The 15,861-nt window shown below is 36.0% G+C and overlaps 5 protein-coding genes across 6 annotated transcripts; 4 read left to right on the forward strand and 1 right to left on the reverse strand.

The window, feature by feature from the left end:
- Window positions 1–3,378: 3,378 nt before the first annotated feature.
- LOC106443313 (stress-response A/B barrel domain-containing protein At5g22580-like) lies at window positions 3,379–4,104 on the forward strand. The gene is made up of 2 exons (XM_013884885.3): window positions 3,379–3,639; window positions 3,735–4,104. The coding sequence occupies exons 1-2, from the start codon at window positions 3,515–3,517 to the stop codon at window positions 3,943–3,945; spliced, it is 336 nt and encodes a 111-aa protein (XP_013740339.2). The 5' UTR covers window positions 3,379–3,514; the 3' UTR covers window positions 3,946–4,104.
- A 325-nt stretch (window positions 4,105–4,429) lies between these two features.
- Window positions 4,430–5,077, forward strand: LOC106384642 (putative F-box/FBD/LRR-repeat protein At5g22610). Its single transcript, XM_048749823.1, has one exon. The coding sequence runs from the start codon at window positions 4,468–4,470 to the stop codon at window positions 4,942–4,944; it is 477 nt and encodes a 158-aa protein (XP_048605780.1). The 5' UTR covers window positions 4,430–4,467; the 3' UTR covers window positions 4,945–5,077.
- Window positions 5,078–5,156: 79 nt separating this feature from the next.
- Window positions 5,157–7,035, forward strand: LOC106384620 (FBD-associated F-box protein At5g44490-like). The gene is made up of 3 exons (XM_013824562.3): window positions 5,157–6,220; window positions 6,418–6,558; window positions 6,640–7,035. The coding sequence occupies exons 1-3, from the start codon at window positions 5,252–5,254 to the stop codon at window positions 6,937–6,939; spliced, it is 1,410 nt and encodes a 469-aa protein (XP_013680016.2). The 5' UTR covers window positions 5,157–5,251; the 3' UTR covers window positions 6,940–7,035.
- Window positions 7,017–9,389, reverse strand: LOC106384628 (probable 2-carboxy-D-arabinitol-1-phosphatase). 2 transcript variants are annotated; one of them, XM_013824567.3, is made up of 8 exons: window positions 9,022–9,389; window positions 8,841–8,946; window positions 8,548–8,764; window positions 8,343–8,461; window positions 7,979–8,071; window positions 7,840–7,887; window positions 7,656–7,754; window positions 7,017–7,558 (listed from the first exon to the last, which is right to left on the reverse strand). In XM_013824567.3, the coding sequence occupies exons 1-8, from the start codon at window positions 9,324–9,326 to the stop codon at window positions 7,145–7,147; spliced, it is 1,401 nt and encodes a 466-aa protein (XP_013680021.2). In that variant the 5' UTR covers window positions 9,327–9,389; the 3' UTR covers window positions 7,017–7,144. The 2 variants fall into 2 exon arrangements, with proteins under 2 accessions (XP_013680021.2, XP_013680026.2); XM_013824572.3 differs by having other exon boundaries at window positions 7,840–7,884; window positions 9,022–9,388.
- Window positions 9,390–13,456: 4,067 nt separating this feature from the next.
- LOC106384611 (arogenate dehydratase 5, chloroplastic-like) lies at window positions 13,457–15,251 on the forward strand. Its single transcript, XM_013824553.3, has one exon. The coding sequence runs from the start codon at window positions 13,803–13,805 to the stop codon at window positions 15,099–15,101; it is 1,299 nt and encodes a 432-aa protein (XP_013680007.2). The 5' UTR covers window positions 13,457–13,802; the 3' UTR covers window positions 15,102–15,251.
- The last annotated feature ends 610 nt before the right edge of the window (window positions 15,252–15,861 follow it).

Raw genomic sequence — 15,861 nt, forward strand, 5'->3', positions numbered from 1 at the left:
TTTTATCCATTAGAAAATTTTATATATATTTCGTTCGTCTGTGACTTCGATCGGGTCTGTGAAACTCATTGCTCACATTTATTTAATGCTTGTTCTGAGCAGTTTGCTGATTGGATCTTGATTGATGTTTATTTATTTATTACTACTATTATTATAATAATTGTTATTGGAAATTTCCATGGTATACTTTAGTAGTACTGAGGTAAATAGAGGTCACAACGCACTGGGTCAAGTCATATAATAATTTTACGTTCGGAAGGTTTGAAAATACCAATGTGAAATGTGGATACGACTTCATTGACAATTATGGCGGAGACATTTTCATAAATAATATTATTAGCTTAATTATATTAAACCAAGTAGTTGGAACGTAGCTTCTATTTCGTCGTTTAACTTCACGTCATCTTCAACAATACATTTCCCTAATTTCATAATCCTTAAATCAAACCTTTTTCTTTACTTTTAAATTCAAGATATTAAACTTTGGATGCGCGCTGAAAGCTTGAATCAAGTGAATCTCTGACGTCCTGAATCTCCTGATTATTCCTAATAAGAGAACAGTCAAAACACTAATCCTGCTGGCTCGCAATCTTGAATCACCTAGGCATTTTCTGGATGGCCTAATCGTATTACCAGCTAAAATGGATAATAAAGACTATTTCATATATAACCAATCCAGTTAAGTTGTACCATTATTCCGAGTAACACATATCTCTATTTTTTTTATAACAGTAACACATATCTCTACACGAAAAACCAAGTTTTTAAAACCAAAAATAACTAACAGAAAAAAAGAGAAATTACATGCAGTTAAAACAGAAAAAATGTTTTAAAGTATTTTGGATTAAGGGTTAAGTACATAGTCTTAAAACAATACAGTAAAGAAATTACTAACTGTTTTAGAGCATTTCCAACAATGAAATATCTCAAATAAAAACTTTTATGATAAAAAAAACTAGCTTTTATTATTGAATGAGTACTCTTATTTAGTTTGGTTTTCTATTTAAATTTAAAGTTTTAATAAAAGGTGTTCAATTAGAGAAAGAAACTTGTCTTCATTGTTTTTAAGAGGTTCTGAGAAGTTGTTGGAGAACCCATAGTTTGTCATTTTTGTACTTTTTCTTAATTTATACTTCTTTTATTAGTTGAAAACTAATTAGATTCAGGTGTTCCCTCATGAGTAATGACAACATTGTTATGTTTTGTTTGGGTTTTATGGATTTCATATAATATGTTTTGTTTGGGCTTTATGGATTTCATATAATTTGGGGCTTTTAGGTTTTTACGTTTATTTTCTTACATTGGGATTTTCGTTTACAAACTTCTTATTTATGACTCTTGAATGGTAATCTGAAGTTGGATTTTATACTATTAGTGATCCAAATCCCAGGGTTATTAAGTTCATCTTCCTTGTTAACAACATTCATCGAGAACCACCGATATTCAAGAACTCTCATCTGAACGGTTATTTTTTTCTAATCACTAAGGAATGAAAAGCTTGAACATGTCAAATCAAGAAAAGGTCTGACCGCCTACAAATATGGATGAGGGAATTATATATATAGTTTGCATGTAACAGAAGAGGCCTAGATACTTCAATCTCATCAAACGAATATCGAAAGTTCGTTTAGGATCGTCAGTGTCGCCAAAAATTAAGTGGGGGGTGATACGTGCATAGGTGATGGTGTATTATTCAGCTATTACCAGATAGCCAAATTTGTGGGAGGTTCGATGCTAGCCACGGTTGTCTCTTTCCAAAGCTGTATTCCTCTTAACCACATATTCAATTAGTGTTTGAAGGAGTACGCTTCGGAAGTTTTTGTGATATAGTTAACCATGTAAAAAAAAAGCTAAACTAAATTAGTAATTCATAAGAATATGTTATTAATTAGCATAAGCTTTTTTTTTTGACAATGCATAACCTAAATAATACAGAGATCTTTAGATGTTCAAATATGGCCAGATTTAAAGAAAATACTTTCTCAAATCCACTATAGAAACTTCACATGCTCACCTAAGCTCTACCCATGAGGTAAAACATACAAATCTTAAGCATACTAAAAATGTTATTAAGAATAATAAATTTTGAACTCGACATTCCATTTGCAATCTCCTCCACGTTTTGTTTCTCTTTAAATAGTACCAATAATGTTAGGCAAGGGGTCGATAGGATGTCATTTTCGGTGGGAATTGCTTTAAGAGCATGGCCACATGCTGCTTTAATCATGTATTTTGTAGAAATAATGAAGAAAATAAATTGATGGGTCCAGGTTTCATGTGACTTGAGAAGAAGATGAAAAAAAAAGCTTAAGAAACTCTATGGAAAAATGGTCTGGCTGAATAAAACTTTTTATTAAAGTGGTTCATAAATAAAAGACATTGAGCTGACACTAATCCGTGCACCACGTTTCTCTTTCGATTGGATTTTCGATTTCTTTCGGATCTTGTTCCAAACGAAAGAAAGATATCGGCTAACCTTTTATTAGGTTTGAGTGATAAACGTATTCAAATCCAAGTTGAAACGGAAGAGATTACCAAGCCAGCTGAATCCGCTTTGGTATGATTTTGGTTTGGTTCATTTTACTTCTTTTTTTGCAATATCCAAAATCGAACAAGCATTCTTTTGGTTTGATATATATCGGTTTTGGTAGGAAATTAAAACAAACACACTCATGTTCTTGTTCTCAAAAAGAAAAACTCACTAATGTTCTTATTATTCATATTTCTAAACCCAAACCTGTAGAAAGTTGATCGAATACATGCATGTATTATGGATATGGAAAAAATTATACACAAACAAAAATGTGTGGGTTTTTTTTTGATCAAAAATGTGTGGTTATTTTCAGTTCTTGTGAGTACGCATATTGTAGGGCATTTCAATGAGAATGATCGCCCTACCTAGTACCTAGCTATGCGTCACAGCTAAACAAGTTAACTATTAGAGGAATTGAAGTTTGATGTTGAACAGAAACCAAAGCTCTCATGAGGAAGATGAACACAAGAGAATCTGGAAATTATAATTGTTTCTGTTAATTGTGAATGACGATGTACAGAGAGTTTATACAAAAAAAAGTAAACCATCCGGTACAAACGGTTTTAACTAACCAAACCAACTATATATACTCTAATATTAACTTCTATTGTGAATAAGAACACATACATTGGACCAAATACAATTAGCATTAAAAAAAAAACTATTCATGCCATACAAATTCGTACGAGATGTTTTTTTGACAAAAACGAGATGTTTGAAATACAAATTGTAAGGTGACAAAACATGCAAGTTATCGAATACCAATTCGAAAAATACAAATGAAAACCAACAAAAAAATAATAATTTATTTCAGAAACAAATAGTCACATGGGTAATGTCAGAAGTTTGTACAATGAAATCTAGCACATCAGAAAGCATTATTGTTCACACACGTACGCTTTCATACGTGCCTATACTATATATATACATAGGAATATCCACCTCTACATAATAAGCTCCTTCCACGAAGAGTGAATATTAATGGCGGCTTCAGAGTTTAAGCACTTGGTGGTTGTGAAGTTTAAGGAAGATGCTAAGGTTGATGAGATCTTGAAGGGCTCAGAAAATCTTGTTTCTCAAATTGATTCTGTCAAATCTTTTGAATGGTTCGTTGTTTATTTTATTTTATTTTTTGAATCAAGAAAATATAACTTTTTGAGATATCCAATTAATGAACCCTACGCTATTGATGATAATATAGGGGAGAAGATAAGGAGAGTCACGAGATGCTTAGACAAGGATTCACTCATGCATTCTCGATGACTTTTGAGAACAAAGATGCTTACGTTTCTTTCACAAAACATCCTCTTCACGTTGAGTTCTCAGCCGCTTTCACCGCCGTTATCGAAAAGATCGTGATTCTTGACTTCACCGTCGCCGCCGTCAAATCTCCCGTTGTTGTACCACCGTGAATCTCATGATCTTGTTAGTACTTGTTAGTTACTGTATTAATCTCTTTTTAAAATTGAATCGTGTTTGTAAGCTGTTTCAGTTATGTTTCGGTTGGTTATGTACGTTTTGGTTTGATTCCTTTATTTCCGGTTCGTAATAATAAGAATAATTATTAATTTCTTGAGGGCGTATTCTTCAAGTGAAAAGAATAATATTATATTTTCACTAATCTGAGTAATCTTTTTCTAATACGGGATTTATTTGAAAAAGTTACAAACTTTAAACTAAAAGGTTGAAACAGATGATTTATTAGAGGCGAATCTGGTGACAAAAATTACAAAGATAAGACATTTAACTAGATTTTTCCTTCCATAATTGATGATTATTAAACTGAACAAAATTTTTTTTGTGTGTGTTAATAATTAGTAACTGTATAACGTTTTCTAAAAAACCGTTAATGGCCTTTTGGCCCAACTAACTAAAACAAAACAATGAGCACACCGATTCTTCTCCATCGGGGAAACCAAAGGTCACCAGAGAGCATGACTGTGGAGCGGGTTCTCATGATGGAGGAGAGTAAAGCTAAGAGAATGTGCTACGAACGTCCTGCAAGAGAAGATATGATAAGCAAATTACCCGACCCTCTGATGTCTCAGATACTCTTTTATCTTCCGACAAAAGAAGCTGTTAAGACTAGTGTTTTGTCCCATAGGTGGGAAACTCTCTGGCTTCTGGTCTCCGAGTTGGATTTGAACTCTTCCGAGTTTCCAGACTACAATGCATTTTCGGGTTTCGGGGATAGGTTCCTAGAGAAGTCTTGCTTGCGCAAGCTCAAGCTAAAGATTCTGAAACGTAAGAACGATAAGTCTTGCGTCACGTGGTGGGTAGACTTTGTGGCTAGGCCTAGGCGTAAACTAAAACATCTTGATGTCGAGTATCTTTACGTCTCTCGTAAGCGTTTGGAAGTGATGCCCATAAGCCTCTGTGTCTGCGAGACGCTAAAAAGACTTGTAGTGTAGACTGTACTTGTGTTTTGATTGTCGTTGAACTATGTTATCATAGGTCTTTGTGAGCTTTGGTCATAACAAGAACATGGTTTTGTTGGAAGTTTGAAACTTGTAGCAATAAATTTGAAGGTATCATTTAACTTTATTGTTATTTATTATAGTCAACTGGTCAACATGTTTCATTTTCAAATGACACTGAGGGAAGTCTCCGCGTAGACTTCATCTCTCTCTCTGGCCACATGATCTCCCAAACCACAACCCCCTAAAACCCATCAAGTGATATCAACTTCTTCCCTCTCCTCCTATGCCTTAGAACTCCATGGAGGAAAGTAAAGAGAAGGAGAAAGAAGCATGCCAAGAATTGCCTTCAAGAAGGGATATAATAAGCAACTTACCAGACTCTTTGATATCTCAGATGCTCTCATGTCTTCCGACAAAAGAAGCTGTCAGAACTAGCGTTCTATCCACTAGGTGGAAAACTCTTTGGCTTTTGGTTCCGAGTTTGCGTTTAGCCTCTCACGACTTCCCAGATTACAATTCCTTTGTAAGTTTTCTCGACAAGTCTTTAGATCTGTATAGGGAAGAAAACTCATGCTTACACAACCTCGAGCTTGTTATACGAAAAGACTATGATGATGATCAGTGTTGTGTCACTCGTTGGATAGATCATGTAGCTAGGCATAAAGTTAAGCATCTTGACGTTGAGTGTATTCTTGTGAAGCGTGAGTTCTTGGAAGCGGTACCCTTAAGCCTCTATCTCTGTGAGAGTCTCCTTTACTTAAGACTCCATAGAGTATTGTTAGTTGGTTCTGAGTCCGTCTCCTTACCTCGTCTCAAGACTATGCGTTTAGAACAAAACGTATATCCTCATGAGGCGTTTCTTCAGTTCTTTATCTCTTCCTGCCCTGTTCTTGAAGATTTGAGTATCGTTAGAAAGGATGATGATAATGTAAAGGTTCTACGAGTTCATTCTCAGACAGTGACCAGTCTTACTCTAGGATTCGAACCTGGTGACGGCCACATGCTGTATCACTATTTTGATAGAGAGATCTTGGGGATTTACATTGATTCACCTAGACTCAAGTATCTGAACTTCAATGATGATGTATCCAAGTGTCAAATTCTAAGCAGTTTCATCAGTCCATCAGTTAAGGTTCATCTTGGTGGTGTTCGTTATATGTCATACTATTCTGGTGGAGTTGTCTTCTCAAATCAACAAGTGGCTCGCAGTTTTTTCAGTTGTATCTCGAGAGTTAAGGATCTGGTCATCTCTGAGACTATTATGAAGGTATGTTTATATCGTGCTACTTAACGACATTTTGCTCTGTGCACTAGTAAATACGGGTCTAAAGGATTGTAAATTCAACAATTCACATAATCAATATACAAACCGTAAACATTTGTTTTTGCTTCTTCAAGTTGATTTGTGTTCATTCATAAAGTGGTCAACTCATAGTCTTTTCTTCTTTTGTTTAATGTAAGCAGTTAATATATTTCTGCATGAAAGTTGAACCGTTGCCTCAGTTTTGCGACCTGTCCTATTTGGAAGCAAAAGTTTGTTTAGTAGACGTGGAGATGCTGCCAGCGCTTCTTGAAAGCTGCCCGAATCTAAACTCTATTGTCTTGGTAATAACTTGCTGCTTGCACCAGCTCTAGATAGAGTTTTCAAGTAATATTATTCATTTCAATTTTTATGTGTTTTTTTAGGACTTGACTCGTCCTACGATCATTACAGAACAAATAACAGCCTGGGCCGTGCCTCAGTGTTTGTTGTTGTCGCTTGAGTTTGTAGAGATAAAATGTTGTTGCAAGGCAGAGCTTGTTGGAATGAAACTAGCAAAGTACTTTGCAGAAAACTCTGTGTTCCTCAAGAAACTTGTTTTGCGTTGGAGAGGCTATGTGCTAGAAGAAGATTCCGTCTTAAGGGACCTCCTTGCGTTGTCGTGGCGATCTAGCACTTGCCAAATCGAAGTTTATGGACCACTAAAAAGACCTGTAAGAGTCTAGTGGTAAATAAGTGTTTACTAGACACTCTATTATTCGGATTCAGTTTTAGTTTGGAAGTACTATTTATACTGATTGGGTTTCCGGTCACCTTTTTTTATATAAAAAAAAAGGACTTGTAAGTGAGGGTGCTGTAGAATTTTACAAACTGTTTTTATGTAATAATAAGTGACTAAAACTTGTAAGATACAAAAAAACTGTTCACTCTTCAGACAGATCTTGTGATTGGGACAGACCATCTTCCAAGATGAGCAGTGTAGTTCGTGCAACGGATCACTCCTTTTTCGCTAGGACCATCCGGAAAATCTATGACGCTAATGCTGCCTGCGTCTAGGTGGAACAACCCGAGACATTTTTTATCGAGGTTAAGGCATTGTGCTATGAGTGATATGTGAGCCATTGGGGAATCAACCACCACCATGGCATCTCCTGTGTTTGATAGGTCCTCTAAGAGTGATTCCCAGGCTTTCTCGGATCTGTTCCACAGCGCTGAAACTGTTTCTTCGTCCAACTGACTTAGCCAACCAGGTTGGATGTCCTCCACATCAAGCTCATTCATTTGTTTCGTGTTTACATAGCGAGGTACACTATCTACACCCAAAGAAACCGCAGCTTCTTGTACCTGTTAAACTCTTTAAACTGTTGACAGAACTAGATTCCACAAAAATGCATTTCTTAAAGTTTAAGTTTATTAAGAACTTGAGGGATTTATAACTTACCTGGGATATTACTTTAGCAGTCTCAATGGAGGCTGTCGAAGAGCTACAAACTATTGAAGTAACCCTTAGATCAAGAAGAAGCTCTGCGGTTTTCTGCGACTGAAGGAGTCAAAAAGTACATATGATCAAAGAGCAACTTTTTTTTTTACAATTGCTCTCCACGTATTCATATGTTGTTTGTTACCTGTATCAACCCAAGCATGTTCATTGGCTGATCATTAGTACTAGCCTGCTAGTCAAAGTGACTGGTTGGTTAATAACTACATAAAACTCTGATCCAAAGCCTCCAACGTTTTTTAAGCTTAAGCAATACAACTTTTTACCTCGTTATCACTCTGACCATGGCATACAAGTATGATCTGCTTACTAGCTTTCCTCCCACCAGAACTTCGACCAGCTAGAGGGGAACTAGGTGTCTGCATTTGTACTACAAATAAAGTAAGTATAACTTCAACTAACTATGATTATTATAAGTCAATGTCCTGAGCATAGGCTAATAAAGCATTCGCATATGACCCCAAAATTTTAAAGAAAAATTACATATATATATAGATTCCCAAATTTGAAAAAAAAAAAATTTATAAACTCTTACTAAATTGTCTATAGCTCTGGAAATCTCAGGACCGGCTCTAACTGTCAAAGCCAAACATATGTTTTAACGAAAAAAGAACATTAGCGTAAGCTTGCCTGATTAAGTCGATTAAGACACACATGAGGAGATCCACCGTCAGCTCTCGGTATAAAATCCAGCACACTTACACCGCAATTGCTCTGCAACAGCCTCCTAAAATACTCTGTTCCAAGACCTGTCATATAAAACCAAAGACCAAAAACTTTAAAAAGAAACAAAAAAAACAATATATTTACTTTTAAGGAAGACAAGAGGACTCACCAATGGCGGTAGACACAAGAGCCTGGTTAACAGCATTATGAGCAACAACAAGAACAGAGTTGCTCTCATGAGCAAGAACACCGTTCCAGCAGCTTCGAGCACGTGACCACAACTCTCTTACAGGATAATGTCCATCGATTACGAAGTTCGCAGGATCTTCTTGCCATTGCCCAAAGGCTTCACCAAACTTTTCTTTACCTTCTTTCTTAAGTAGACCCTAGTGTTAATAACCAGACAGAACACAAGAGTTAAAAAAGAAGCAATGAAAAAACATATATATATATATACTTAACTTGAAAAGAGTAAAGATCGATTTCTCTAAGATCGTAATCGAATATCATCTCAGCTTCTCGACTTCCCCAAATGATCTCAGCTGTTTTCTTTGATCTCTTCAACGGACTAAAACAAACGAAAACTCAAAAACGTATTTAGATCTTGAATCGATTCAAGAACGTCATTCTTAAATCAACGAACCTGGTGAAGCAGACGTCGAAGGAGTCTTCGACGAGCATCTGGCGAGAAATGTCGGCTTGAGACTCGCCTTTGGTCGTCAAGACGGAGAAGTCGGAGCTCCCTTGGATCCTCCCTTCTTCGTTCCACGTGCTCTGCCCGTGCCTCACGAGGACCACTCGCTTCGCCGTCGTCGGGGACGATGATGATGAAGACATCGTCGTCCTCTCTTTGCGTTGGTCATGGCGGCGAGTGTAAACCGGCCGGTTAAATGAGTGGAGGAGAGACCGGTTGGGTGAAATCGCTGTAATGTGTGGTAGAGATATCATTTTTATTTTGTTTTTTTTTTTAATTTTCTTTTGAGAAGAAGAAATGAGAAACAGACTTTCAGTACCGGCTTTTCAATTAATGTCTCTCCTTTTCGCGCGTAAGCTCGATTTTTTTATCAGAATAAATGGGTACCCGGTTTGATTATGGTTATCTCAGACCGCCAAATCTAAAATCCAATAACCTAGCATATATGTTTATGCAAAAAAATGTTTTTGGTTTAAAGGGTTGGTCGAAGACTGAAACTCCATGAAATACAAAGTATAAAAACCCATAAATACTATGTTTTAATATTTTTGTTTACTTTTACCAAAAAAATTTTGGTGGGGGTACAATCCATAATTTATAACATGAGTTTCTCAAATAGTTCCTTTTTTGTTAAAAACAATAGAAAATAGAAAAAAATGAAGGAAAAAGGGAGAATGTATTTCTTTCAGGACTTTCATAAGAATTTGAGAAAGTCTACTAATATTTATCAATCTTTGAATGGTCCTTATTTTAAAATATTAAAAAAATTGAGAAGTTACGGAGTTTCTAAACCATTGATTATGACCTTAAATTAAAGAACATAACATGTTAGATTGGATATGTCAATGCTCTTTGTGTTGCGTTTATTCCAATTGATCAAACCTGTAGTATTTTACCATTTGGATATGCAGCTGGTTGACCTAACAATGTCAGGTGTTTGTATATTTTGGTTTTAGCTTGTGAGACTATAACATCGGCTAATCGGAAGCAATAAAGTGGTCGTTTGTAGTACGGATAAAAAAGAACTAAAACATACGGACCATAATTTTCCTGTTATTTATACGCTATATGTGATAAAACAAAGCTGTACCATCTAAGCTAACTAAGAAGATGCAAGGAAAGAAGAAACACAGTTACAAAAAAAAAAAAAGGAAAAAAGAAACACCAAAAGAAAAACATACGAAATGGTTGAAAATAAAACGCGTCATCAGGAGCCGTCTTACTGGGGTGGTACTTGTTTGTTACTTTCTTGATTATGCAAAGACGTAAAATCTTCAGATTCTAACGTGAACATGTACCACGTGCATCTTCTGTTTTTATGTGAAGTCAATTTTGTCAACAAAACAAAGGGGGTCAAAAGTACACATATTTTGTTTAGGTCAGGATAAAATATACCAAATGGGACTGGTGGTTTGACTTTGGTTCTGTTTGGTTTAGTGTGCGGTGAATACAATATACTCTTAACAAAAATGGATGATTTTTTTTTTACATCGAAAACTCATATATTAAGATGATTCTAAATAAATAGTTTAGAGAAAGATGTTGTTATGCTTCGTTTTGAGTTTTGAAACCGAAGCGAACCTAAACCTGTTGATTTGAGAATAGCATTATTGAAATCAAAGCCTTCAGAAAAGTGAATCGTTTCGCTTGGATTCAGGGTTCGATCAAAATATATATAGCCTGTATATAGCTCTTCCATATTCAAGATTTGCATATGCATATGCAAACAATAAGTTATATGCTAAAACACACACTAATTTGTATTACTTCTGTTAAATTAAAGTTCAAAAAGAAAAATCTGTTAAACTGAACATTTTTATTTTTATATCAAGCTGATTGAATTCCCAACATCTCTTTTTGTTCTCTCAGATCATACTAATTGATATGCTATAGTGTTAGAAAATATACGTAAATAGGTTTAGATAAATAATAAATAGATATGATTGGTGGATTCAGACAAACTTTCCGTTCTCTTTTTGATATGGCAGGAAAAGGAAATTTAATTGGTGTGAGATGGATCCTATTAAAAAAAAAAGGTAAAAGAGTCACCAATCATGATTGAGAACAAACGTAATAAAGTTTTCTAGACGTTAATCAAGACTCTACAGAGATGAAAGAAATGTAGAAAGAATCAATTCAACATGCTTAGGTACAATGTTAATTTAGTCCCACTTGGGTTTTCACCAACTTTGCCATATCAAACCTTCACAAATATATGAATAAACAAGGTTTCAACAACCCCATCGATTTACTTTTACGGCCAAAATGTTTTAATTATTTTTTATTAGTTTTCATCATGAATATATATGTTTTCTTGCTTAAGAAAAAATGAATAGTTGACAAAAAAAATGAATAGGAACTTATAGAAGCCAGGCGTCGCTTTTAGAACATGAGGTCACATCACATTTTACACACATATGTAACTTATATTAAGAGAAGAAACAAATATATGACAGAAGTCTTACATAATCATGGCATATTGGAGCTGTTAGTGATTCTTTTATTTCCCCCACTCTAATAATTTCTTACATTAACATGTATTAGAGCAGCATTAGTGGTAGTATGAGCAATAGGAAAATCAAATTGTCTCATATTTACACATCTTCTAATTGTCTCATAAAACTATATAATATAAAAAGAATAAAAACAAAAATATTGGGGAGGAAAATCAGATGAATGCGGTAGGTGAACTGAATTAGACATAAAACTTAACATTTTCATATTCATGTAAATGATTGTAACTATAAATAACGAGTAAACTGATAATAGATCAACCACTTATGTGGGAAACATAAATCTGTTTGATAGTTTGGAAGTTCACATATACTTAAAAAATATAACTAATTAGGAAAATCACATGGGGATAAATCCTTATACATTAGTTTTAACTCATTTATGGTAAAATATGTCTTAAATACCAATATATTTGCATTGCAATTTTCATATATATATATATATATATGTGTATATATATATATATATACATTATTTTTCCTTGATTTAGAATGTTTTTTATATCATCAATTAAAGTGTGCTAACTTAAACCTAGTAATATATGAGAATTCCAATATCTTTTTGGGGCTTAAGATAAACATCAGAAGATAAAAGTTAATCAGAGAGATTGCATTGCTACGAATTCTAAAAATAGGATGTGTGATTAGTACACATTCTAATGAGTTAGAAATATAGACTATATATTAAGATAATCTATATCCACAAACATATCTTAGTACTATACTTTTTGTATGTCTAGGCGTTTTCTTGTGAGAAAACATTAAATTAAATATAAACCTACAAATATGTCTCACTAGCTAATCTGTTTGTGTGTCTGTGGTAGCTCGAGTTGGATTGTCGTCTAACTCATGCGCTTTCCTTGAAAGGTGCACACAAGGTTTGATCTAATTTCAGATGCTAATATTCTATAACTTTGTAAAGAAAACAATTATGTTTTTATACAATTTTTGACCACGTATGTTAACCCATCTAACTATTAACTTATTGTGTTAGAGGCCACTATTAATTATGTGAAACCTAAAAATAAAGAGGAAAAAGTCTTACAGTTATAATAAAGTATCTAAACTTGAAAAATCTCAAAGATTTGTTGGAGAACGGTGGCAGACCCAGAATGTGGCTAGAGTTTATCGACAGCGAAGTGTCATTGTGCATTTTTTTCCACTCATTCTAGAATGTCAAAACCATATAACTGTGTGCGCCAAAAATCCCAAAATCTACGTTTTTCTTTTTTTCTTCTTGGATTAGTATCCTTCTAATCATTTTAAATATCATGTAATATTATTAATAAAAACATTTATAGTTTGTTTGGTATAGAATAGCAACATAACTAATTATGCTAAATGCTTCCTCGTACTATTGTTATTCTAAAAAGAAAGAACTCATACACCATACACACATAACTTTTAGTACCTAATCGTTTTTTTCTGATCATATAGTACCTAATCGTTTACAATGACCAAATAGAGAAAGACAAAATTATTTGGGGATTACATATATGACCAAACTCGATTGTTCTCTTCAAGACTTGAACGAAAGAAAATCTTTTAAACCACTAGATCACACCACCACATGTTTGTTCACTTGCTTGATACTAATACACGACCCTTCATAATATATTCTCATAGTTACTTTTGTTAAGGATAAAAAAAATCATAACTATAAAAAGAAACTTGAAAACATAAGAAAATCTCGAAAGAACATTAGCATTTGAAATGAAACACAATCGTAAAACTGACACATATGTACGTTTATCCATATTCTAAATCGCATTATTTTGTTATGAATGATCTTTACTCCTGCTTAGCAGCAACGAATATTTGGACTTTGGAGCCTCCATTGGTTAACACGTACCGGGTATTAACCATTTTTCGTAACAAAAAATCAAAGACATATTTACACATCTTCTAATTGTCTCATAAAACTATAGTATAATATAAAAAGAATAAAAACAAAAATATTGGCGAGGAAAATCAAATGAATGTGGTAGGTGAATGATCTGACGGAATTACCCTCAAAGACTTTCTCTTGGAAAATCCATCTACTACTTCTCTCTCTCTCAGTATATAAATATCTTCCTCCTCCACCATTATCTCTCAGCTTGCAAGGTTCTCTTATCAACAATAGAACTCCAAGCTTAGCTTTGTACTGTATTTCAAATACGCAGTCATCTTAATATTTTTTAATTTCCGTCTTACCACAAAATTCGACTCAGAATCATGCAAGCTGTTTCACCTACCTTCTCCTGTGATCTCAAACCCATGATTCAAACGAATCTAACGGCTAAAATTGCGCGTTACTCTCACGTAAACAGAAACCGCGCGTCTGTTCGTTGCAGCTACAAGTCTGAGTCGTTTAGCTTCCCTAATGGTGTCGGCTCGAGCCGAGCTGATTGGCAGAGCTCATGCGCCATCTTAGCAAGCAAAGTGGCTTCCGCTGAGAACTCCAGCTCCATCACCGGTTCCTTAGCCGATCAAGTAGCTGCCGTTAACGGCCACAGCAACGACTCCGTTAATCTCAGCCTCGTTCCGTCCAACACTCAGAACGGCAAGCCTGGATTGATTCAGCCGTTAACGAATACAGATCTCTCTCCGGCGCCGTCTCACGGATCCACCCTCCGCGTGGCGTATCAAGGAGTTCCCGGCGCGTATTCCGAAGCCGCCGCCGGAAAAGCTTACCCGAAGTCTGAAGCCATTCCGTGTGATCAATTCGACGTCGCGTTTCAGGCGGTGGAGCTCTGGATCGCCGATCGCGCCGTCCTCCCCGTTGAGAACTCTCTCGGCGGTTCGATCCACAGAAACTACGACCTCCTCCTCCGTCACCGTCTCCACATCGTCGGAGAGGTTCAGATCCCTGTCCACCACTGCCTCCTCGCTCTCCCCGGAGTTCGTCCGGATTGCGTCAGGCGCGTGATCTCGCACCCCCAGGCCTTGGCTCAGACCGAAGGATCGCTCAACAAACTCACTCCCAAAGCCGCGATCGAGGCGTTTCACGACACAGCCGCGGCGGCGGAGTACATCGCGGCGAACAACCTCCGCGACACGGCGGCTGTGGCGAGCGCGAGAGCGGCGGAGCTCTACGGGCTCCAGATCCTCGCCGACGGGATCCAGGACGACGCGGGGAACGTCACGCGCTTCCTGATGCTGGCGCGTGATCCAATCATCCCCCGCACGGATCGTCCTTTCAAAACGAGCATCGTCTTCGCCGCTCAGGAGCGCGAAGGAACCAGCGTCCTCTTCAAAGTGCTCTCCGCGTTCGCGTTTCGGAACATCAGCCTGACGAAGATCGAGTCGCGGCCGCACCAGAACTGCCCCGTGAGAGTCGTCGGGGACGGAGGCGTCGGAACAGCGAAGCAGTTCGAGTACACGTTCTACGTTGATTTCGAAGCGTCGATGGCGGAGGCGCGTGCGCAAAACGCGCTATCGGAGGTGCAGGAGTACACGTCATTCCTCAGGGTGCTGGGAAGTTACCCAATGGATATGGCGCCATGGTCCACGTCGCCTAGCGAAGACGCCTGACCGTATATTTGTCTAAATTATAATAATAATAACATATGATCAAAAATATCATGTTCGTTGAATTATAAGATACGTGAAACCAAAGTAGAATGTAGAACTCGTTTTGCATGTGAAAGTAGGAGGATAATATATATTTTATTTCTCTTATGATACGTCATCCCCAAACCAAAAATATTTTGTATGTTGCTGCTGCCGATCATGTCGACTAAAATGCGATGATTTTCTATTGATTTTAATGTTTGGTATCAGGTGGAATCAAATGAATCAGATTAATGATTTGTTTAGTAAAAAGAGGAGTAGTAAATCAAAGGGAATATTCATGTATATGAAAATTTGTAGATAATTAAAGAGTAATTAAATCTCAGAGACGTGTATTCTTCTCTGCAACATTGAGTGTTTATAATATATACTATCTCGGTTTTATTTTACTTGTTGTTTTAGATTTATAGTACAGATTAAAAAATATTTAATTTATATATTTCCAAAATAAAAATATTATTACCAATGCATTTAACCATATTATTATGAATACATGAATTTCATAATAATTCCGTAACAGAATTTTTAAGAAAAGACTTAGCAGTATCATCATTAACAATCGTCTTTGAACCTATGATTTAAAGCTCCCGCGCTAACCAGGAAAACGAGAGAGGCTTTCAGGATTCTAAATTAAATTGATTTAAAAACAAGTTGTTAAACTTTACAAATGTCAAACTAATTTACGTGTGAACATAGTATTGGTTTTGATGTTTCTTGCTTT

The sequence above is a fragment of the Brassica napus genome, chromosome A2 (assembly GCF_020379485.1).
Source record: "Brassica napus cultivar Da-Ae chromosome A2, Da-Ae, whole genome shotgun sequence".
In the NCBI taxonomy this organism is placed as follows: Eukaryota; Viridiplantae; Streptophyta; class Magnoliopsida; order Brassicales; family Brassicaceae; genus Brassica; species Brassica napus.